Source organism: Cricetulus griseus, chromosome 6 (assembly GCF_003668045.3).
Source record: "Cricetulus griseus strain 17A/GY chromosome 6, alternate assembly CriGri-PICRH-1.0, whole genome shotgun sequence".
Taxonomy (NCBI): Eukaryota; Metazoa; Chordata; class Mammalia; order Rodentia; family Cricetidae; genus Cricetulus; species Cricetulus griseus.
The window spans coordinates 130,142,177-130,168,686 of NC_048599.1; the positions used below are offsets into that span (position 1 = coordinate 130,142,177).

The window sequence follows — 26,510 nt, forward strand, 5'->3', positions numbered from 1 at the left end:
TTGGAATAGATATCTTTTGCTGCCTTTGGATACAAATTTCTTTTCTCTTTAGGAAAACTTTGCATAACAGTATTTTCTTCAATTTGTACAATTTTGCCAGACAGGAGTGGTAGTACAGCAAGTACTCAGGAAGAAGAGGCAGATTGTTCTCTGCAAGTTCAAGACAGCCTGGTCTGCATAGCAAGATGGTCCAGGCAATCCAGGGTTACACAGTGAGAACTCTCTCTCTCTCTCTCTCTCTCTCTCTCTCTCTCTCTCTCACACACACACACACACACATACATATATATGCACATAATGTATATATATTCTGTATCCTATACATTTATTCTCTATTCTATAAATGTGAAAACTCATATAAAATTAATATGGTACGATAATGTCTTAACTATACTGTTATCTATATTATGTATGATGCAAAATATTTACATATTTAATTACTTTAAAAATATTATATATAATATATATGTATATATAAATATAAAATATGTCTTTTGCTTGCATGTATGTGCATCATATGTGTGCCATGTTGAGGTGGGATGACCTTCTATATATTGTGAATATATGTTGTTCCCATTGGTTGAAAATTAAAGCTGCTTTGGCCTATGCCAAAACAGAATATAAGTAGGAAGGAAATCAAAACAGATATAAAGGAGGAGGGTGGAGTGGAGAGGAATGTGAGCCAGCCACAGAAGAAGAGAGATGCCAGCAGCAGCAGCCTAAGGAGAAAGATGGCAGAACATGGGTAAGGCCACAACCACATGCAATACACAGATTAGCAGAAATGGGTTAACTTATAAAAGAGAGATAGTCAATAATAAGCCTGAACCATTGGCCAGGCAATTATATTTAATATTAGCCTGAGTGATTATTTCATAAGTGGCTGTGGGGAGGGATGGACTGGAGAGAAACTGGTCCGGTCAGACCAGGAGAGACAGAAAAAAGCTTCCAGTTACACCTGGTGTCATTGAAGACCAAGGACAGTAGAGTCTCTGGAATTAGAATTACAGATGGTTGTAAGTTGCCTTAAAGGTAGTAGGAACTGAACCCAGGTCCTGTGAGAGAACAGAAAATACTCTTAACCACAGAGCCATCCCTTCAGCCTCAAATATTTACATATGCTATTGGCAAATATGAGAGCATGTGGTGAGTAAATATTTATAGCTATTGTGACTCTTTGGTTCTGCTTTTATTCTTGCCATTCTTGTTGCCAGAACTACCATATCCTTCTTGTGAGAATTCCCAACTCGAAGAAGGTAACTTTGTCAGCTACTAAATGGCATGGAGAACTGATCCTCTGGGTCTGACTTTTGAGTGCTCTGAGGTACCCCGAAGTTTGTCTCATCACTGGATTAACATTCAAAGATGGTTCCGGAAGCTTACAATGGGGTTTGTACTTTAGACCATAGCCTGCACTTGGGCAGCTTCTCTATGCCCAGTACAGGAAAGGCTTTTCCACAGAAGCAGAGTGAACACCAGGGCTCTGTTAAGGGGTATAAGCGAAATTCAGAAACTTGAGCATAAATCTCTTCCAGAATAAAACCACAGCATCTTTAATCAAGGCCTGGCAATCATTGTATCATTTCTCTGAGGCTGGGTTGGTAAATGCAGCTATCCCACTAGGCCTTTAATACTTGGTTAGAAATGAGTCCAAGAAGTTGACTAGCAAGACAATTCATGCGGTACAAACACAGATCTGTAATTCTCTTTCCCTTTACCACAGAACAGTTAGCTCCTACCCAGAATTCTCTTTGAAGACAATGCATGCCTAGGAGAAACTAAGAGCACTGAAAATGGGGCCAGAAGTAATAAATAAGGACTGCCAAAACACAAAACAAAACGTCAATGAATTTCTTGTACAAATCAAGTCCACTGTCACTTTGTAACAATTCTGAAGGTTGAATTGTTGACACACAATTAGTGAGCTAACTTGCAAGGTTTGCCTGCAGTGAAAAAGTGAGTTTTCTTTCACCTTTATATAATTAAACAGCCAAGAGAATTGTATCTCCTGGTACAGGAGATTAAAAATAATGAAATAAATGCTTTAATATGGAATTAATCCATCCCATTATCTCCGTCTGACTCAGCTCCAGTGGGATTCTACTCCCTCAGCAGGACAAGGATCATCTTCTTAGCATCGAAGCCCAGGCAGGCTGGCACCTTCCCACTTCCTACCTTCCCCACAGAACTCAAAGAAAAACAAAGGCTCTGCGAGGGGTGGGTGTTGTTTTGTGCCCAGCCTTAGGTGGGATTTTATGTTCCTTCAAATACTAGCTCAACCTTACTGTCGCCAAAAAGAAAAACAAAACAAAGCCTTAAAAACAAATTTTGAAGCAATTAAAAATGCAAAGGACTTAGATATTTTTAATTTATTCATAATTACTTTGTAGACTGGACCTCACTGAGACTCCAAAATCAGTAAGCAACTTGCAGACAAAGGTGATTGAAACGATGAGGAGCAAGCCAAATATGATCTTTTGTTCTTACTGAATTTGTCTTCTTTAAAAGACTTCTCTTAGCTAGAGTTCCTATTTTCTGTTTAAAGAGGATTATATAGCATAGTTCATTATGGTTCCCTCCCACCAGGCCACCACTTTCCTTACCACCTAGCAAAACAATGTGCTAATGCAAGTTAGTCCCTTTCGGCCTAGGGTCCTTCCTAATCAGAGTCTGGCATACAGTCTGCCTACCTTTTCTTGTACTGCATGGTAGCTGTTGTGTTTGGGGTAGGGAGGTTTTGAGGTTGAGGTTCCACCAGTAAGAAACTCCAAATGGCTCCTGCTGTCACTGCCACATCTCTGTGGCTTGTGGTGCTTTCCTTCAGGTACAGCGAAGCAATTGTGCAAATCTCACTTTGCAATAACCACAAGGTACAGCAATTGCATTAGTCTGATTAGGTGGAATCATAAGGAGTATTCAGGAAGGTTAGCTGGATATAGTGAATGCCATCGTTAGACTAAGATAAAAAATCACTTCGTTAACTTAGAGTGTTTTTTCATTGGTAACACCCTATATTAAGGTGCCATTTATAAACAGTTTATTATTATTTATTAATGTGTGAGGCACTTTATAGAATGCAAGATAACAACTTAAATCCATGTATTAAAGATGCACATACATGGTTTAATACGATTTACGTCTTATAATATTCTTTAAAGCAGCCTCCCATAGTCTCATCCTTTAAACATTTATTACTAATGCATTTTATAACATGTTGTATAATACATTATTTGGGAAAGTAGTAGCATTTAGTGATTATTTCATAAATAAGAATAAAGCACTTATAAATGGCACCTTAATTTAAAGTGTTACCTTCACATTACCAGATTGCTGCTCACATCTATCTCATTAGTGCATCTTCTCCAAATGCAGCACTTAATAAAACAGACACTACGTTCTATCTTCCCTTCATCCAACTAAGAGGGGATTTCGTCATTTCCTCCATCTGCTTTCAGATGTTGGTAACTCAGAGGCTTCAGTGCTATAACTGATGTAACCACACTCTCAGTTCAACACTATCTCTGAAAAGACAGTAACAAAACAGAGAACAACCTACCAAGTTGGGAAGAGCTTGCTGCTTGGAGTCTTTGTAAAATTCAATTTTTTGACCAGAAAGAACAATCCAGGAAGTAGACCAATTTTTCCTTAGGAGAAAAAAAAAACAAAACAGATAAATAAGTCATGGATAGAAAAGATCATTTATAAACAGTCTCAGAGAATTTGTTGTGAGAGCAGACTTTTCTTAATGCATTTTCCTAAAAGTCTTCAGTTTAGGCAAATCTGTTAAGTGGAAGAAAATTCAGATAATAATAATAAAAAAACTCTAGAATTTTAAAATTTGTGACACATAAATAAACTTTTCTGAGTTTGTAAATTCTCCTACATGCTCTTTAACTTAATCAATGGCCCTATTTTGTGTATCTACCCATGTGCCTCCTTGCAGTACCGAAGAGCTGAGGTGAAAGTGTTGGAGGCCGCCTGTCTCTGCTCCTTTTCATTGACAGAGACATCTCAGAATCTGAAAGACTGACCAGGTCATGTACCATCTTTTAAATCACAATGATTTTGAGTCTCACCAGCAACCAAAGAATCACAAATGGAACAGTGGCATGCTTTCTCCTCTTTCCTATGAAATTGCCAGGGATTAGAAGAACCGACTTTAAATATATTCTCTCACACTATCTCCTCTACAGTGCAATTTAACAATATTTTTTTCATAAGCTTTCAAAAATTATACATAATTTTTGACTAGGTATATTTATTCCAACAAATTTAAATTTATCCTAAAGAAATAGGCCCAGGTTTTCCAGTCTATGACCATTAAGATGACTTGCACATTCCTTGTTAATTCTCTTCTTAAAGTATAAACAAACAAACAAAAAGCCCCAAAAGACAGAGATTGCCTAAGAAAATTGCTCACAATAGAATAGTACATTGGAAACATCACCTCTGTGTTTAAGAATACTGATGTGGGAAGATTTCAATGAAGCCAGTAATATATACTTTACTCCATGCTCTGCAATTTACCTAGGACTGTCTTCACCCAGCTCAGCCCCTTCTGATTATTAATTCCATCCATCAGAAGTCCAAATATTGCTTCCCTCAAAGTACATTCATGACATGTAACATGATGAATTAAAAAAAAATACTTCAAAATTTTTCACTTTCATTGCCTTCATTAAAATACATTCCCCCAGGCAACAGAAATCATTTCAACATTATTGGGTATTTTCAGAGCCTAGCACAGAGTCCTGGAGAGTCTAAGACCTAAATGGACATTTATTTAATCAATGAGCACTTTGGCCTGGAAAAAAGTCTCGATGTAGCCATAGTTAAATAAAATGGAAAGATTACAGCTTTTTCTTTCCCTTTGTATTTCTTAGTTTTACTTGTTTCTTCCTCAGAACACAGTATTGCTTCTGCCTTCAGAGTGTGTGTGTATTAGTACTGAGAAAGGGTTCCTCTAGTTGACAAAACTATTGATAAGTTTGACATGCACAAGTTTTTAGCACTAAATTATATTGATACTGTTTTTTCTAGTTTAACCTTTATTTTAAAATAATTGTGTTGATTTTACAAACAGTGATGAGAAAAAAGTTTACAAGAAAGTTTTCATTCAGAAAAATAGAAAACCATACAAAAATATGAGAATGTGACATATTTTATATGGATTCATGATTTTATGTACATGTACACAAGATTTTATGTATCTATGTACACATGATTTCATTCTACTTTCTGTTTAGAATATAGAGTCTTAATTACAAGGACGGTTTTTATCTAGTATGCTAATGTTGGCAAAAAGAATGTGGTTGCTCTTACATGCCTGACGCTTTCTTTTCTAAAACTTATTTATTTAATGTGTATTCATGTTTTGCCTGTATGTATATGTACATGGCTTGTGCCTGCAGAACCAAAAGAGAGTGTCAGATCCCAGAAAACTGGAGTTAAGAATAGTGTGAGCCATCACATTGGTTCTAGAAACCAAACATGGGTCTTTTGGAAGAGTAGCCAATTCTCTTAAACACTGAGTCATTTCCTCAGCCTCCTGAAACTTTCTTAGTGATAACTATTGTATTAAAAGAAGAACAGAATAAACAGACATACAAGGAACACATTCAGAATTTTATCATACAACACCATGCTGTTGGACTCCCTTATCTCCAAATGGGTAGTCTGTGTTTCAATCAAATTATAAAAAAGTCAGAAGGCAAGAGAAAAATTAGCACTTTCTGTCTGGATTAGTGCCCATTTCTTTTTTTGTCGATACCAACAGGACTCAGGTGAGTTGAAACAATATTAGCCTTCCCTTTAAGCGGTTCACAGAATAGATGGCTCCAAAAAGAAGAGTGAGAAACATTAGAGCCCCTGGTCAAGGCTGGACATCTCAACCACAATTCTTTTGACCATGTGTGATCAGAGTGTAAAACATCCTAACAGGTGATGGGCCCATATTTAGTCCACCTGCTATGCTTCTCACTATAGTTTCTATACTCTGGCAGGGTGCTCGCACACTGAATTTGCTTCCTATCTATAGAAGTTCCTTGAGAAATGGTTCTGGTTTGACTCTGTTTCAGATGTTGATCATTTATAGAACTTGCTGGAAAAACTCTTCTGTTCCATAAACTTCTAACTGGAACAGGATACATAGGAAGTCCACGAATTCCATTTATGTCATCATTCTGTCTTGGGACTTTAAACAGAATACCTGCTAGGTTAACTGGAAGGGCAAACACTAATGCATAAGAACAAAGATCTGGGAAGCCTAGTCATATGACCGTCCATAATACCTATGCCTGGTGATATTATATCTTAGCTTTGTCAGTCTCAAACACCATCTTCATTGTATCAGAATAAAGAGGAAAGCTGCCCCGACTGCTGAATCCTACAGCTTGAAAATCATTTCTTGTCAAAATAGAGCAGATAAACTTAAGACCTCTTTTCACTTCAAATTCTCTCATGATTCCCATAAAAAAATCAGTGACATAATTATTTTGAGCAACTAGTAAAAGTATAATTGTCTGGCTAAAGTTTATACTTGGACATCAAAAATGAAACTACTAATGTCCCTGTGTACTAATACAGAAAACTAGGCTCAGAGAGTTCAGATGACTTAAGACCACATGAGCATTGAGGGTCAAGTCTAGTTTCTCTGAAAATTCGCCTTGGAATCTATGTAATGTACGAAATATGCTGCATTTCTCAAAGATGTAAGCAGTGTGAACTTGATTAAGGATATCATCAATGTCAGAAAGATAGTCTTGGCTGACTTCCTCGATTTACTGAAAGCATCTGTAGTCTGTGAGAAGGAGTCATCCATTTGGGCTGTCTTATTACTAACTACTGATTCCTTTAAAGAGGCTAAGAAGTCTGATGAGTCCACAACCAGGTCTTCCTACTTCTTAAACCTTTCAATAATAGGAACTATGGATCCTATTATTGGCTCCTACTTGGTTCACAGTATGCCACTCGGTATTTTGCATACATTACTCATGGGGACCACTTAGCCAATTACAAGGACATTTACACACACACACACACACACACACACACACACACACACACTATGCCAAACAATTCTCAGGGCAGACTAGAAAAGTAAAAATATTAAGTAAAAGATAAAAGTAAGATGGACCTACAGGATTTTTATCACTGACCAGAAGATAGCCCCTAAAGCATGGAAAGACACTGGTCCTCTGAGTAAAGCTTGCAGGTGGTCAAAGAGCCTGTGAAACTGAGAAGGGAGCTGCAGCTTACTGACAACATGTACTCCCTAAGGGCACACAGTCATACAGAAGACATTGAAGGATTTGACCCTAAAACCCACACTCATTCTGAAGGATCAGCTGTCTCTGGAGCAGGACTGTGCACTCTCCTATGATACATGTGCTATGCTGAGCCTTAGGCAGGAGTTCTGCCTGGCTTGCTGGTTCCTGGCTTCTGTGACACCTCCTGCTGAAGCAAGTGTGTTCCTACACCAGTGGTATGCAGCTAAAGCCTACACATTCATCATAACATTGGGGTTTTGAGAAAATGTTAACTGTTGCTAGCAGCTCTATTCCTCTCTTCCCTCCCTCCCTCCCTTCTTCCCTTCCTCCTTTCCTTCCTTGAACACATGTAACTCAGGAAGTCAGGAGTCAATAGGCCCTGGAATGAGCAAGACAGTCCAGATCCCCACATAGACTTCCAGGTATTCAGTGAAGAATTATGGCTAGTCTTTTAGTGCTGAAAATAGATCCAGGAACAAGAAAAGAAAACATGGTTTGCAGTTTGATAGCCAAATACATAACATCTAATAGGAGAATAGTCCTATAATTACAAAGTCAGAAGAACTAAATTCATATAAGAATATCTGATTTTGATACGGGCAGTTGCCAGGGTGTTTTAGGCAAGTAGAATACTTCCCATAACTTACTAAAACAAATTGTGAGTTGTAAAGTGGGAAAAGTAGGAAAAGATGAAGCAAAGTAAAACTAAAATATTAAGAAGCCCCTGACAAAGGCATCAGCTTGACATTCTACCAAGTGGACACCGGATGGCAGCACATAATAAGAGCAGCATATACCTGCTTGATGGAAATGGACCTTAATTTTATTCACCAGCATTCCAAGCATCTAGGGCCTATGACATGTTCAGCTCTCCAAACATCAAAGCTTTATACACTACACTCCTCCCCTATGCCCTTTACTTACACAGCAACAAGCCTGGGGGGGGGGTGTTGCATCAACAGAGGGAAGTATGTGTGGGAAGACATCATTTCAGACACTTTTTGGGTCACTTGCTGCTGTTACCCAACTTGGTTACTCTGGAGTTGATTTGAATCTGTACTGTAACAGCAGTGAATGATTATCCAAGTGCCTCTGAACAATGTACTGTAAAAACCCTCCAGACTCTTAGACCAGCAAGTATGAGAACTTCTGTGTTCTCTCTCGTATTTTAAAATACTGTAATGTAGCCCTACTAAAAATTGAACCAATGAGAGAGTAGTTGTAAAACACACATTGCTTTCAGTGTTGTAAGACGAGAGGAGGAGAAAGGGAGGGAGGGAAGGAAGTAAGGAAGACCACAGGGAGGGAGAGAGATTGGGTTTGTGTTAATTTATTGACAATCTGAGCAGTAAGTACCAAAGAAAATTAAGTTTACATTGGAGGGGACATTTCCCAAACACACACACACACACACACACACACACACACACACACACAAATATACATGCAGACACTCACATTCATACTTACAAGCACACATGTGCACACACACAATCACAGTCTAAGCACCAACCCTATGATGAATGAAGACACTGGTAAAGGTGACCATTGTAATCCCTTTCAGATTTGTTTTCCTGCTTATTTTCTGTCCATATTCACACTAAGTATTTTCATGCCCTTCTGAAGGGGAGAGAAAAGCGAGAAAATCTAAATGTGATGAGATGTACAGAGCCACAGAGGAACCAACAGAGGAAAGATGTGCTTGCAGAAACATGTGAGGTATTGAACTCATATAAGCACATTCACAAGTGCCTTTTGAAAACTAAGCTCTGGGAACAAGAAAACAAAACAAACAAACAAACAAACAAACATAAATACTACAAAAAGCTATTACTAAGTCATCATGGAGCTTCAGACAAGCCAGGGCTACTTACTGCTTTGAAGATGAGATTCCCCAAAAGAAAAGGTTGGCGAGATTCATCAGAAAAGCTGAGGCATAATCTCAAGGTTTATAATTAAAAATTAAAGTTGAATACTGAGTGAGTTCTGCTTTCAGGCCTGTCAGGACATCACAGGGGAAATGTGTATAACCTCATTTCAAAATAAGGCTAAGTTGGGGGCCTTTTATGACTGTAAGATGAAGCCAACTTCTGTCTCCTGCCACCTTCTCCTAGTCACATGGGTAATTTTTTTCCTTATTGAAAAGAAAGCATAGGACAGAGAGAAATAAAGACAGATAAAAATGATAACAAGTAAAGGCAAGATCGAAATAAGGAACAATGTACAATGCTGATGACATAGTATGGATTTATACATAGAAAATTTTGCAGAAGTTTCAGAAGCAAACTTTATTAAAAATGGTGGTTGTAGCTCTAGTGACCAACAGTGACAGGAAACAAAAGAACAGGTCTTGCTTCTTGGCCTCACACAGCTTAAATCAAGAACAGGCAAGCAAACAAGTATGCTTCAAACAGGCCAGGGTAGGATGCTGGTACAACAACATCTGTAAGACTCTGGCAAAAGGAGCAGTTAAGAAGACAATAATTTTACTTTTGAAAAATAAAAAATCACCATGCAACTTATAACCTAACATGACTTAAATACTTAAGTCATGTCACTACTATGGCAATGAACCATATGTTTGACAGAATAAGCATTTATTAATAGTACTTATTAGCTCATTAAACTTTACTAAAGTGATAAGATCTTTGATGAATGGGAAACAGCCCATAGAAAATCTCACATAAGCAATACAAATTATGGAAAGTAGATGACATCATTTTATAATTATTAAATGATCCATGAGATAAAACCTCCATAATTTTTCAAGGTTATGACCAAACCTACCCTTTTGTTACTGCTGACAGATGTACAGTCTTTGTGTAAGTAATAGCAACATATAGCAAGACTAGTAAGGCTCTTTTTTAATATGTGGGTGAGGAAGAAGGTTCACATCTGTGTTTGCACTCATATGTGTGGTGCAAGCATATGTGTGTGTGTGTGTGTGTGTGTGTAGATGCCTGCTCCTGTGTGGACCTGTATGGAGGTCTCTCTCTCTCTCTCTCTCTCTCTCTCTCTGTGTGTGTGTGTGTGTGTGTGTGTGTGTGTGTGTGTGTAGATGCCTGCTCCTGTGTGGACCTGCATGGAGATCAGAGAGGACATTAAATGTCTGTCCTGTGTCACTGTTTTGTTTTGGCTTGGTTGATTGGAAGTGAGATCCTCATATACATTTGTCTCTAACCATTCTAGCCATTTTTCTTTGGGATCTGGATATTGAAACCAGGTTCCAGTGTGGAAAACCCATTGCATTACCCCCCTCCCACACCCAGTCTTTATGATTCATTAGTGGCCATGCAATTTGATCAGGTGATCCAGGCTTAGACTTGATCTTTAGAAAATATAAAGAAAAACATGACAATAGTGAGAAGTTATACTGCAGTTATAATGTTAATAGTATAAAACCAGACTTAAATATTAAATAAAAATGAGAGTAGAAATTATTTGACATATTGTAGCTCACGCATAGAGCAGGATACCAAGTATATGAAAATGGTGACGATTACATTTAAAATGTTCAGTTTTAAGGCATCTATATTAAATGCAAAATTAAACTCCACAAATTTGGAGGAGATACTTATGATGTCTAAAACTAACAAAGCATTGTTATCTTTGCTATATTATGAATTCTATCAAGCAAAAAAAAAGACAAGACTATGAATAGGTAGTAGTTAAAGCTCATGGATAAGCAATTCTTGAGATGCAGAATGTGAGTGACTAGATGAACAATTAAGTTACACTTAACTGCATTACCAGGCAGTGAAATGGGAGTGAAAGAAGAATCAAGGGAACATTCCGTGGCCACACTCCTGACAATATTAAAAATAGAATGCTGCATTGGATTGGATTATGGAGAAATAGGATCCCTTCTGTGACACAGGATAAACTTAAGTGAGTTTCTGCAGTCACTCAAGAGAGCCTGGCAATGGCACATAGCAGATACCCAAGCAATCTTAATTCCTGAGTAATGGGAGTTGTCCTTCTGTATATATGTTTCTCTTATTGGTTGATGAATAAAACACTGATTGGCCAGGTCCAGGCAGGAAGATAGATGGGACTACCAGACTAGGAGAAGGCTGGGAAAAGGAAGGCAGAGAGAGGCCTTGAAGAGACGCCATGCTGCCCAGGGAGTAACATGCCAGATTACGGGAAAGCCACAGCCTTGTGGCAATACATGATTAATAGAAATGTGTTAATAATTAAGACAGAGCTAGCCATTAAGAAGCCTGAGCCATCGGTGAACAGTTTTATAATTAATATAAGCCTTTGTGTGTTTATTTGGGGTAAAGCGGCTGTGGGACCAGGCAGGACAGAAACTTCCACTACATCTGAGTACAGTTCCCTAAGAGAACTTTTAACAGATTCCAAAGAAACAGTTGCATGTTATTTATTGTAATGCTTTAGATTCAGGAAGAGTTAGAGATAACTTGGGTGTTTGTCCCTGAAGAACTTGTGAAAATAAGATTTGGCACAAATACATAATGGCAAGTGGGCAACAAAGGGAAGGAAATGCTCTTAAGAGAGCATCACAACATGTATCTTTGCACTAATATTGAAGGGACATAGCAAGAAACATGAGAATATTTAATACAAAACTGTTTATGTGACATAGAACACATTAATGTACACATTATTATAAACAACTATTTTGTTGATTTGTTTTGAATACTACACACAAAACCAAATAGAAATATGGATAGGAGATTTGAAGAACAGTTAGCGTGTATGTGCATGGGATCTTGCCCCAGATACAATATCATAGGGCTGCAACTGAAGGGTATAATCAATTCAATTCACTGTACCTGGGGGATTCTAAAACAAGAAAAACTAAAATGTATGGAACTTTAGATAAAAATCTGAAAGAATGCTTAATGGCATGCAAACTGATCAAAAAACCAAGAAAAATACACACCAATGCTTATATGAATTTAAGCTTCTGTCCAAACATTGTGTACAAGTTCATTAAGTTTTTATGCAAATAAAGCCAATGCACAGTGGTATATACACGGGACAGTTTGCAGGGAAAGGGGCTGCCCTCTGTCTCTGATGATCTAGATCCCTCCTTCTAGGAGTATGTTACAAGGTTGGCTAATGGAGCACAGATGAGGGTGCTCCACATAGCCATCACAGAAGGCTATCACCTTGTTTTCTCTGCCCTCCAGTTTTGTGTGATGTTAGAGAGTAACACTGACCAGAACTATCATCATTTCTGGCTGCCCACACACTAGGAAAGAATGAATTGGCTGAGCTGAAGTTTTTGTGTTGGGGTAGGAGTGGGGCCTCATGTGGTTGGTCAGGTACGAAAGGGTCTTGTATTGATGCACCCTCCACATGCCCAAGTTTCGATTGTGAAATGAGGTTCCTGGAAAGAAGGGTACATGGGCTGTGCTAGTCAGTCAGTTCTCACCTGTTGCTCCTTTAAAGTTTGACTGGTAGTTCTTCAGGGACAGAGAGGGCCAGGGCTAAAGCTGCTTTGCATTTGATCTTGTGCCTCTCTACTACTTTTTAGGGAAGGTGGCTGCCAGGGTACTGCCAAGAAATATCTTTGGGAAGATTCAGGACTATTTCCCATTTAAAATTAGAATAGCTGTTGTAGACGCTGGAACTGTGAGTGACACTTTGGTTTTACTTCTTTTAAATAAATATACACACTGTCCACTATAGCCATTAAACCAAAGGATCCTTTATTCTCTAGTGTTAGCCAGAACATCTTTCCAGTAACATATTGGGTAATGCAATTTACTATTCATCTCATTGTATAACTGATTAGAATATTTATCCTGCTTAGCTTTATTTTATTTTATTTTATTAGTTCTAGTTAGGGAACAAGCTTATTTCAAGTCCCTTCTCCCTCTCCCTCCCCTCACCCCCATCCTGCTTAGCTTTAACAGTAATACACTCACAAGTAAATGTCTCTTAGTTTGGGTGCTTCCGTGCACCTTAATTACTTTGATATTCCATACAATAAAGCTAATTATAGAATACAAAATCTAAGAAATGGCCAAAATTCCAAAATAGAGATAACTAATTTAAATCCCCCATAAAAATAACATAGCAAGTATCTTTCTTGATCCAACAACCAACTTGGTGTTTTTTTTTCTTTTTTGAACATTTGCATGTCACGCCAGGGAGTTCTTGATAATTTTTAAATTTCCCTCACCTACTTTCTGTTATGGTATTCTTTTTCTTTTCTTTTTGTTTTTTAAATGATTTTTTAGTTTGAACTACAAATATGGTTCAAATCTTATGTCTTGCATGAAACTTCTCTGGGTACTGCATAGAGATCTTTATATGCTGCAAATGAATTCATTCAACAACCCAATCTGTGAATCCAGAAACCATGTTTCTCTTTTTATGTTTTAAAGATCTCTAGTCCTAAGAAGACAAGACATCAGCCATTTTTACTTTCTGGGCAACAATATAGAATGCAATGTTTTTCTTTGAAAAGTATAATTATTTCAACAATAAAGGTTTTGTCAATGGTAACAGAAGGGACTGTTCTAGTCAGGTTTGGGTGACCTTGATTCTCAAACAATATCAGTGATACAAGCTGAGGATATAGGAAACTGTGTAGTTATGCAACCAGAGTTGAAGAACTTTCATTACCTTAGTTTCTTTCCTCCATCTGCAATTTTGGCTTTCTGAAGATACCCTTCTTTTTCAACCATCTGTAAGAAGAATGCATATGTTAACACTGTGACAAACTCCTACTCATTTTAGTATGAATGAACCAAACTTTCTAAGCAAGAGTCATTGCAGTGATGGAAGTTTCCAGTCACAGAACTTTATTAATAATACATACAAGACTTATGGGAAGTGCATACAAGATCAAAGTCTTTACAGGCTTTGCATATCAAATGATAGATTGTGAGGATGTATGTGAATGGATTGTTTGATAGTGATATAGCACCATTCACTTCCCTTTCTGTGTTAGGAAGTTACTTGCTTAAAACATTGACTTCAATGATAAAACAAAGTCAACGCAAGTCCCTCCTTAATATACCAGAGAAGCTCTTTATTTATGTCCTCCTATATACATGCCAATGCCAGGAAAAAGGAAAGAATTCACTGGAACAAGAGATTGAGCCTGATGAATCATGGAGAATATTACAATGGCTATGGGATTAGATACAGTGGGATATGGATCCCACTGATTCACTGAGGAAATATGGCCCTGGGCTGTTAGACATGAAGCATGAGGAAAGCATTATATTCACTCCTTTAAAGGGAGCACAGACCAAGAACTAGAATAAGATGTATAAGGCAGTTGCGGGGTGTGGGACAAATAGAACACCAAGAAACTGAAACAACTTGTTGACTTTGCTGGGAATCAACATACTATAATCTATATTTGTATGTATTTTGCCTGGAACTTATTGAACACCTCTGTTGTGTTATGGTAAATTGTTGCATGCCCTTTAGGGAGTTTGCAACTGTGTTAGGATGAACACCAACAGTGTAAGTGGAGAAAAGGAAGGCAGTTATACGGCTCAGATGACAATGGGACCTCTGCTACATTGTCTGGTATATTTCATCTACCATATCTTCATCTCAAGAATTTCTGTATATACGAAACAAAATTTCAACCCATTTTAAAATTCTACCTGTATGAAACAAGAAAGGAGATACCATAATAGAGGGAGACATTTTAGGTTCTCAGAGAAATCAGGCACTAGGGAAAGGTCTGGAGATCTACAAAGATGACACCAGTTAACAATCTAAGCAACAGAGGAGAAGCTACCTTAAACACCCTCCCCTGATAATGAGATTGATGACTGATGACTGTCTTCTATGCCATCCTATAGCCTTCATCCAACAGGTGGTGGAAGTAGAAGCAGACACCCACAACTAATCACTGAACTGAACTGGAATCCAGTTTCAGAGAAGGACGGGTGATGAGCAAAGGGGTCCAGACCAGGCTGGTGAAACCTACAGAAACAGCTGACCTGAACAAAGGGGAGTTCTTGGTCCCCAGACTGATAGCTGGGATACCAGCATGGGACTGATCCAGTTCTCAGGAATGTGGGTTTCAGTGAGGAGACCTCGGAAATTACGGGACCTCCTGTAGTAGTTCAGTACTTATCCCTAGTATAGTTGTAGACTTTGTGAATCCCTTCCACATAGAGGGATATTCCCTGAGCCAAGACACATGGGGGTGGGTCTAGGCCCTATCCCAAAGGATATGATAGACTCTGATGACCCCCCTATGGAAGGCCTCACCCTCCCTGGGAATCAGAAAGGATATGTGATTGGTAGGGTTTTAGTTAGGGGGGTGGTAGGGGAGGAGAGGAGGGAGAGGGAACTGGGATTGACATGTAAAACAATCTTGTTTCTAATTCAAATAAGAAAACATCTGGAAAAAAATTCTACCTGTATGGCTTTTGTCAGATGGCCTTTCCACCATTTGTTGAATTGTCTTTTAAGCATCCCCACTCGTAGTTTCCATTTCCTCTGTTTTCTTATCACTCTTTTAGCACCTATCAGATAATGTTTTTAATAGCTGGCTTATTCACTTTCATCTACACCCATGCTATGAGCCCATTGAAGGCAAAGTATTGTCCCTTTCATATTCTGTGGGAAGCCACTAATTAGATCATGTGAACAAATATATGAGTGAATATATATGTAAATGATATTTATGTTTTTAGAGAAAAATGTAAAAGTCAAAACCATTTATTGGTAAGAGGAAAGGACAATTTGGAGTAGTGAGTTGTCTCAAAGACTAACATGGTACCAAATAAAGAATTGCCTCTTGTAAGCCTTGCTCTGCTATAGATAATATATATGTGATTGTTTCCTGATTCCTACATTGTTATATTCCTAACCCATTGGAAAGTACTTATCTTTAAAAATACATTTGACAAGTACATTTTTGTGAATAAACTGTAGGAAATTATTTGAATAATGACAATTGTGGCAAAATAATTTCACATAGGTTTAGAAGGGATCTCTTCCTTCAGTATGTTTTCCACAAGTCTAAAGCAGTCTATTGTTGCTTTCAGGGTTGATTTTTAGAACCATGCTGCCCAGAAGAAGAGATCAATGGAACATAATTGAGGTGGGGTATACGAAGATTTCTTTCCAGCTGGACCTTTCTCAGGCACCTTGAAATGGGTAGGCAAAAGCTTTACATGTTATGAGTCAGTAAACATAGTAACACTGCCATTAATGACAGAATAATTTTCCAAGGGCACTGGTCAGTATCATGGAGTCTTCAGGGGTGACCTTCTAGTAGTCCTGGGAGAGCAATGGAGGAAAGCTGAATAGCTAGTTAGGAATTAACTTTCAAATTCCAACACGCCTTCTAGGCTATAGGAAGACCCTAAGAACTATAACTTTGTAATATTTTTTGCTTTTAATTCATATAGTCCCATCATGAACAGTTGTACATCTCTAAGTGTACAGTGCATGCACTATCTAAATCTACAATGTGTGTGTACTTGAACTTTACACCCATGTCTTACCATCCCTTTCAAAGACACATGACTGCTTCCAAGATCAACAGTTCCTCTCTACACATTGTTTCTCTTCTCTTCTTGATGTATATTTACTCCTCCAGCAAAGTTTCAGTTACTGATCCCCCATTCTCTCAAATAGCCACTATGCATACAGAAGAGTTGCTAGATTCACAAGACAAGCCTGGTTTTACTGCAGCTTAGCCTCCTATGGGCTCACATCAAGACATCCCTCCTTTTTGGTGGATTGATAACACTCTGCTGCTCTGAGATTCTGGTCATCCTTCACACTAGACCAATAAATTCCAGTTGACTTCTTACACTGAACAGTATGCCTTGTTCAGGTGCCACAATGACAAGAAAGGCTTCCATAAGGTAAACTTAATTATGTGAATATCTAAGGGATTTCTGTCATACAAAGGAATTTCCTGTGTTCTGCATACTAGGGACCAGTCATTCTGAGAGGCATTGGCTGAGTGGAAGAAGATATTATGATATACAGAAGATTGCTATGGATTGTGCATCTGGGTTTATAAATGGTACTTTATTATTTTTGTGACATGGTCTGAAATAACAATGATCTATAAATTTTGTTTCATAGTTCTCAGATTGTCTTGTCTTTAGTGACTTACAAAGTTATATAGAAAGTTTAAGTTTAAGTTTAGGATGCCTCACATGCCGGATTCTAGGCCAAATTGAAATTCATTAAAGGAATCCCAGCACCCAAACCATGTATACTAAAGAAATATCAGCCAGTCTTCAGATGCTAAATGTGGCTTTTGGAGCTATTTTTTCAATGCCAGCTAGAATCTCTATTTAACATTGCGTGGCAGGAAAGATCAGCAATTTGTCCAGGTTGGATGCCAGCCAGTCTGCCAGCACTGAGGAAACGCTTCAGCAACATCCTGTGTGCTGAGACACAGCTGAGGAGAATGAATGGCAGTGGAATTCCAAGATGGTACCCGTTTATAAACCTAAGTTGCATGTGAGAGACAGGGCAGGAGAGAAAAGAAATTTTGATTGATGGCCACAAGTGTAACAAACATAATCTTATAATCTCTCAAATGAATACTGCAGCTTTTTTGTTGTTGTTTCTACATGAATGTCTTGTGTTACCATATACAAATGCAAACAATAGGTTCATCTATCTATAATGATACATTGAACAGTTTTGTTAAAATAAACTGAACTAAATTAGAAACTTTCATGCAATTTAGTTGAGAATTTGGCTTTTGACCACATAGCTTTTTTGCTTTATAATATTTGCTCTGATGATGGTTTCATTTTTTATTCTCCATCCTTTGTTCTTAGTCTGTGTTTGTTGACAACTCTGGCACAATATTCAGCTCCCTTGGTCATCTGATACAGAAAGTCAGTTTCTTAACTAAGGAGAGTTAGAATACCACCCTACTCCCTCACTCCCCAACCCCCCACCTCTCGCCCCATAATATTCTGTAAAGAAACACGGACTGGTCTCTATAAACATTGATGATAATGGCAAATAGGGTTTTTCTGGTCCCATACATCTGACTAGGCCTCAACCTGAAGCTGGGGTGGTCCCTCTGAAAGAAGGTTTCACGATGTGAATCATGTGTATGGCTGACTGACCTTCTAAGGAATGATTGCATCATTACTCCATAACCACAATCCTGGGTCACTGTAATTTAATAATAAGGTGGCTACTAAAGGTTTAATAGCTCATGGTGGTTTTCTGACAGTCCTGTTTCCTGGTTCCTATTTTAAAAAATCAAATCGGGACATGTTTTGTCACATCATTTTATACCCTCCAGGGTTTCTCTTTCCTTCTGTAATCACCTTATAATTTTCTTCTTTACACAGAAAGAGGCATTTATTGGGGGGGGTCTGTGTGTGTGTGTGTGTGTGTGTGTGTGTGTGTGTGTGTGTGTGTGTGTGTGCTTTTTCTTGACACTTTTCTCAAATTACACTGTGATACTAACCTTGATGGTGAACTTGAATTGGATTTAGGAATGACTATGAGATGATTCAAGCACATCTCTGAGTGTGACTGTGAAGACATTTCGAAAGGCATTCAGACATTCATTGAGACTTTAGTACACTATCAGCAAGTAGTAGGACTATAGAGGGTAGTTCTTGGTTAAAGGAAGTGAGTCAGTGGCAGGGAACAAGAGGGAGTAGGAGGGAATGGAGAATGGAGTAGATGGTGGTGAGAAGATTGGAGAAGTTCTTGGAGACTGTATCTGACTTTCTCCCCCTTGCTGGTGTTCTGGTCTTATTCTCTGTGAAGAACTTCTTCTGCCACATATCTCTGATGTCCCTGAAGACCAGCAACCTGAGACTTAGCACTCAGCAAATGTGACATAAGTGAAGTGTGCCCTTGAGTATTTACTTCCTCGTATTTTTTTTATCATAACTACAAGAGAGCTAACAGACACACTCACACTCATAACATACACTTGCAAATACACATCCTCTCACACACACAAGCACATACAGTTTCACATGCAAATATTTCACCCCCCCCACACACACTCACATATGCTCAAACACAATCTCTGCCTCTCACCATTTCATCCTTGAGACTCTTTGTTTTCTTTTGGATATACCACAGTTTCTATCATGTCTTCCTGTATTTGAATGTGTGTATGTTTGTAGTGAACGTAATCTAGTAAGAGAAACTTTCTTTCCGGTTTTGCTCAAGAGAATCCAACAGACTCTCAGAACAATCAATATAGGACATTGCAGCTGCCCTTAGTTGCCTCCCCTAGGTTCAATGTAAGTCCCTGTTGCTGAAGAAATTATGTAGTTCAGAAATATGACTCAGAAGATTTGAGCTGGGTCTGACTTTAAAGCTTCCTCCCTGAGGACATTTTTTTTTAAATTTTTTAATTAAAAAAGTTCCTGGGCAGTGGCGGCACATGCCTTTAATTCCAGCACTCAGGAGGCAGAGGAAGGTGGACTTATGTGAGTTTGAGGCCAACCTCTTCTACAGAGCTAGTTCAAGGACAGCTACAGCTGTTACACATAGAAACCCTGTCTCAACCCCCCTCCCAAATGTTATCATACAATATATTCTAATCATATTTTTCTCTTCCCCAAGTACTCCAAGATCCTCTTACCTCCTTACCCACTGGAGCTTCATGTTCATTCTCTCTCTTAAAACACACACACACACACACACACACACACACACACACACACACACACACCAAAAGCAAGCAAAAACATGGAGTTCATTTTGTCATGGCCAACTACTCCTGAGCATGAGGCTTGCCTGGGGTGTAGTTAACATACCCACTATCACTCCATTGATGGAAACTAATTCCCTTCATCAACAGTTATCAATTGCAAACAATTTCTTGAGTAGTGGTGCAAGTTTGTGCCCATTTACATCTTCTCCATGTTGAGATTTTGTCTAGCTTGATCTTGTATATAATGTCACAGTCTCTGTGGATTCATACATGCTTCTGCCCTGTTATATATGGAAAATGCTGTTCCCTTAAAGTCATCCATTACTTCTGTCTCTGACAATATTTCCACCTATTTTTTTTTGTCTGATTGGATTTAGGGCTCACTCTGCAGGAGAAAGTTCTTGCCTTTAGTGTAAATCTGGCAAAGAACCTGTGACTGTGTTAGTTCCTTTTAGAGTTTGGCTTATTGTTCCAGAAGGAAATTCAGTAATGGTGGAGGTGTGGCAGCAGTTTCCCAGAGTGGAAAACGAGAGATCTTCAACCACAAACGCAAAGCAGAGAGAAAGCAAAGTCAAAGTGGGATGACATTATGAGCTTTCAACACCTACCTCTAATGCTGTATTTGTCCCCATTTAGTACCACAAACTAGGGGCCAAGTGTGCAAATGTCTGACCCTATGTAGACATTTCATTCAAACCACTACAGGTTCTCATATGCCCTAATGTGAGCCTATAATTATTGTTTTGCTAAATAGATAAGTGCCTTATGTATACATAAATATTCTATAACCATAGATTAGTAAAGCTGTAAGTTGCCACCATAGAAGTGTCTTGAAAAAAAAGCAGTTAATTCAAAGACTCACAACTGAGCAAAAGGCAGAGAATAAGTAAGTCAACATTATATGGGGACAGGGGCTCCTACCCTAGCTGAGGAGCAACTGACAGTTGATCCTTGTTAAGTAGAGGAGAGACCATTTTCCTTATTAGTGTAGTCCATGGTAAGGCGGCCATGCTCCACTTTACCTACACCTGTGCATATGATGGCACCATAATTGGATCTGGTGAGTTATAAATAACAGAGAGAGAGAGAGAGAGAGAGAGAGAGAGAGAGAGAGAGAGAGAGAGAGCACGATATGGAAGGGACTCATGAGGTTTTCTCTGAAGGATAATACCTTCAGATACAAGTGCTTACCTCATGCAAATCTATAACACATATATGTCCATACATGTAAACTCTTAAGTTAGATGTAATGGTTACACAAAGAAGAGTCAAACAAAAGCAGTTCTGTGCATCACACATTTACAAAGCCCAGAAAACAGCTATGCATTCCTGAAGGAGTTCTTGAAACATGGCATGGTGGCTAATGCCTGTACCCTCAGGACTTAGAGACACAGGCAGGAAGAACAACCCACAAGTTTCAGGGCTAGCCTGGTATATACATAGTGAGTTCCATGTAAGCCAGGTCTATACCATTGTGGTAGTTTATCTCAAATAAACAAAAGCAAAGAAACAAAAAAAAAAACAAACAACAAACAACCAAAAATAAAAAAAATAACCCCCCCAAACCCAGAGCTCTTGAGAAGCTGATTTGGCTTCTTGGTCTGGCCTGGAGTGATACTTACTGTCACAGCTCCCTTGTTCCTGTGTGGAGTGTGCCTGTGTGCAGTTACCCTCTCCTACTTGTCTCACTTGAGGGAGTGGGATCATGTCTGGCTTTAGGGTTCCACTCAGAGTCCTGAAGTATTTTCTAAACACTGGGCTTGGTAAAGCACATGTCTTGTTTTGCCAAGGCATCCTCACCCCCTTATTAAATCACTGTGCATTTCAAGGGGAGTACTATCCTTGTGTTGCTGATTTATTTACCATTAACTCATCAAAAGGTCATTTTGAAAATGACAATATAGCATTCCATGATTCAGCTCTCCCCTAGACTTTATTCTTGAGCCTTTCATCCTGAAGCTAGCATGTCTCAGTTCTTTCCCACCAAGAAATCCAGTTTCTGTTTAGGAGATGGGCTTGGGAGGGACCACACTGTATCTGAAGAGCTTCAGTCTTCAGGGGTTTTTCTTACAATTCAACTCTCAATAGATTCTCTCAGGAATTTCTGTTGCTCAGGAGGCCTTTGCTTTCAATGTTACTTGTTTTGTGACCATCATTGAAGTTCACAGACGATAATCTTCCTTCCCACAATGCTGTCTGAGCTACTTATTTCTATAATTCATTTGTTTTATAACCCAATTTCACTCTGGGCAGCTGTGAAGAGAGAATTGCTCAATCTCAGTAGTCTTTGTTGATGTTTGTGCACTTTTCTCTATTCTAGAATTAAATGAATTACAAGTGGGGGACATTGCTGGGAGACATAATTTAACTTGTGTCTGTTTTCATGGCTTCTAGAATTCTTCCTATCACCTCAATGCTTCTTCACCTGAGGACCATTCCCTCTGACAAGCCCCATGGCTCTTTTCTTTTGATCATTATAATCTGGCCGGTGTGGGATTTTCATTTATTATTTTTGACACAAGGTATATAATCCTGGTTGGCTGCTGATCTGGAAATCTCTATGTAGACCAGGCTGGCTTTGAACTTGCAGACCTCCTGTTTCTGCCTCCTAAGTGCTTCTATTACAGGCATGTAGCACCATGCTTGCATTATCATAGCATTCTTGCAGTTTTACAAATATAATTGAAATAAACCTATTCTACCTCTAGCCCATTGCTGGTGCTGTTTTTCTTGAAGTTTTTTTTTTTTTTTTTTTTTTTTTTTTTTTTTTTTTTCCTCTTCTTGTTTCCATTCTTTGCTTCTGCAGTTCTACTCGTGGTGCAAATCTCATTTTAAGTGACACTTTCAAAGAGTGACTGATTCTATGCCTACTGACTCCAAGATAGGTCTTTCTTCTCCCAAAGACATGAGTGCAGAGTGGTGCCTGTTTTTGATAATTGGCACTTCTGCTTGTCCATATGCTGAAAGTTTCTCCAGGAAAGGCATGGTTTGCTAATGTCCATCAGATTCCCAGAGTCTAACCCACTTTCTGAATGATCATGGCCTAATCAAATACATGAATCAGTAAGCAGACTCCTGCTTAAGAAAATGAAAGAAATATTTAATTTAAATTGTTTTTAATAAAATTATTCTACTATATAATTTATTATCACCTTGAATATTGAGAGGAAATTATTTTGCAAGTGTAACTCTTACTTAGCAAAATAACATTTTGAATGATTGAAGAGGTTTTTCTGTTTTCAACTTAGAGAAACCCCAGCCTGGTCAATAGAATTATTCCCACAAGTGACTATGCTTTTTTTTTGTTTAAAATAAGAAAGTACAATAATTTTATAATGCCTTTCATCCCCAAAGCCCCCACAAGTATTAATTAATCCACAAAATAATATCATGCTTGAAAAGATAGAATCCGTGACTTAGGTTTATCTACAAAAGCCTGTTTTGCCCTGAGCCAGGACAACTTTCTGAGTTCAGCCCTCAAAATCCTCCTTTCTCAGGAGGAAGTAGATGATTCTCTAAAGCCCACCACAGGCTTTTGACTCCAGCGGGGTTATCCAGACATTCCTTACAACGTTTCAATAAGAATAAAAAGATAAAGATTTAACATGCTATGATCAGGGTTACTTTTCTCAAATCTTTAGGGGAAAAGGAAAAGTGCCTTGAAACTAATTTGGTTTCATGAATAGTTGTACTGTGGGATATATTAATAGAAGGTCAAGAAACAAATGCATATGAGTGTATTAGAGTTTTGCATCATGGTGTTTCATGTTCAAAGCTGCTTCTTAGGCAATTGCACACTTCTTTGCTGTGACTGCATCCTCTTCCACTGAAGCCCTGTGATATGCATTTGTGTAGCATTAATGCTACACTTCTTCCTGAACTGGGACCACTGTGGGCATTTTTAGACTCCAATTAGCAGTGTTTCGAAGGTAACAGTCAAAACAAATGTGCTGTTCTTTTAATTATTCATGTTGATCACAATTAGCTTTATTAAAGGGAACTGTAAAAAATAATTCATGGTTCCCAAAAAGAAAACCTACTCATTGGAACATCTGAATGGCATTTTTCATTTTTTAAAGTAAAACATTTTACTCCCAAATGGGGGTAGGCCTAATGGATAATTTGAAAAGTTGTAACCAAAACCTAAAAATAGTTAGGGAAATTCTTCCAATATGAGATAAAAGAAATGAGATTTACATTATTTCCAGAGTTTTCAAAAATAAATACACACAAGAATCTATATGATTAAAACAAAAATAGTAATATCAATTCAAGGGATTTAAATAATTACTCCAAATTATTTTGATACAGTGTTTCATACATGACAGCTTTTCCTAATAGCTACTGACAACAGATAGCTGTGGATGAATTGTCTGCCATAATGAGACATGGAGGCAAGAGGGAGATAGGGACAGATGAAAGCATATGAAAGTTGTGGGGAGAGAATCTGCAGGCAGATGAAGAGAACGTAAGTTCAGGTTAGATTTAAATCAAACTTTGTGGGCTCTATAGAAGAATGCCTTCATGTTTGAAATTTACAGATTCTCTTTTTGAAAAAGTCGGTAGTTCTTTAATCATTACTTTTCATAACAGTCAATTCACCAGGTGCAGTTTACTAACTGATGTCATTTCTGCCATTAAAATAAAAGTAAAATTTGATTCAATAGAAGCCATAGAAGAAAAGTGGAAAGTTTCCTGTGCTCAGAAGACCCAAGCAAGTCAAGTGTATACTCAGAGACAGGACTCAAGGGAGCCCACGTCAGTATCAGAAAGCACTTTAATTGATAATGTAAGAAGTTTGTGGAAGTAGTGGGTATGTGTAGCTATGTGGAGACTGCAGAGTGGGGGAGTATAGATTGAGAGTGATTACAAACTAAAATTTTACTTTAAAAATTATTGGTTTTGCTTAGGCTTAGTAATTCTCTTCCATGTCACCTTCCGAGGTAACATATTTTCTTTCTTTTGAAAAGGAAACTGCAGAGATAACCACCAGCTGTTGGTTAACAAAAAAATGTAACTTTAATATAAGGAAGGAAGGGCTGGGCGTTGGTGGCTCACGCTTTTAATCCCAGCACTCGGGAGGCAGAGGCAGGTGGATCTCTGTGAGTTCCAGGCCAGCCTGGTCTCCAGAGTGAGTGCCAGGATAGGCTCCAAAGCTACACAGAGAAACCCTGTCTTGAAAAACCAATATATATATATATAATATATATATATATATATATATATATATTATGGAAGGAAAACTATTTCTGAATGTCCAAATGGTTTATCTAAGCTTTGATTATGCTTTATATAGAGCCATTGCTATGAAACTGAAAATTGGATAGTAGTAATTGATTAAATTTGAAAATAATCATAATATGAATTTTTAAGTTTCATAATTCACAGATACATTGTATGTAAAAATTTGGGATAGTACAATGGAAGAGCTAGGACACTCAAATATAATTTCACAGACATTGGTGTATTTATATGTGTACATAAATGTATGTGTATATGCATTATATATGTAGATAGACATATATTTTATATGTATACATAATTAATGTATGTATATATGTATTATATATGTAGATAGACATATATTTTATATATACATAATTAATTATTTGTATATATCTATTTTATTATTCATTGTGAGGTTACAATGTGCCAAATCCTATACTAAGTCCTAATAGTTAAATAGTAAATCATATGTTGCCTTCTCTTCATATAAGTTATAATTCAGTAAGGGAGATGAAAAAGGATGTAGGCAATTTTAGTGCTGTGCATCTGTGAAAGAGACAAGTCCAAGTTGCTGCTGGAAAGCAGATTATATGAGGGCAAACTACTTCAAATTTGAGAAATCATGGAAATAGTCCCAAAGAAAATGTAAAGGTAAGAATTGAAAGATTTGAAAACAAATATAAATACCTCAAGTTACAACACTGAAAAGATTGAGCATCCTTTGAATACTGAGTATAGATTTATTGATACTTTCAACAATCACCTTCATAATCCCTTGTTGTATCAGTTGGCAAACATGTCTTTCCAGAGCAAAGAGTAATGCAAAAAGTAATATAAGTGGAAGCATATTGTAAAGAAGATAGTACAAGTCATGGCCTCTCACTTCAAGGCATTTACAGTCTAGCCATGGCACAAGTCTATTACCCATGAAATAAGAGTGGACAGCATAACAGTGTTTGAACATGTGATATGATGAAAGTACCATAATTACTACAGAAAATTCAAGCTCCTTCAGGCTAAAAGCCATGTCTCAATCATACTTCTATTGCTGGCTTGAGGGTGTGTATTTGGGAGTAGATAATACAGAGCATAAATCAGGGGCCATGAAAGAGTTTTTTGAAGTTAATACTGTAGGTAAAAAGACGCCAGTTTGTTTGGATGAAGAAAACGAGATATTGAAGGCACTGCCTTAAAATAGGTTGTTCTGGAGTTACTGCCCATGAGCTGTGTGAAAGACATAAAGAAATATTGGAGGTGGGATGAAAAGCATTTGAAAGTCAAGATGATAGTATGAGTGTTAACAAAGAAGAGTGAATAGTCACATGACAACTGAGGAGAAGATACTTCATAGGATTGCTGGCTACATGAGGACTGAAGAGATGTCTCAGTTGGCC

The 26,510-nt window shown here is 38.0% G+C and overlaps 1 protein-coding gene across 1 annotated transcript in view; it reads right to left on the minus strand.

Moving 5' to 3' along the window:
- Arhgap15 (Rho GTPase activating protein 15) overlaps positions 1–26,510 on the minus strand; it is a 574,586-nt gene that overhangs the window by 500,397 nt on the left and 47,679 nt on the right. Inside the window, exons 4-5 of the mRNA XM_035447073.1 lie at positions 13,872–13,933; positions 3,557–3,644 (exon numbers count right to left, since the gene is read on the minus strand). Coding sequence (XP_035302964.1) covers positions 3,557–3,644; positions 13,872–13,933 — 150 coding nt within the window. The remainder of the gene's footprint in view (positions 1–3,556; positions 3,645–13,871; positions 13,934–26,510) is intronic.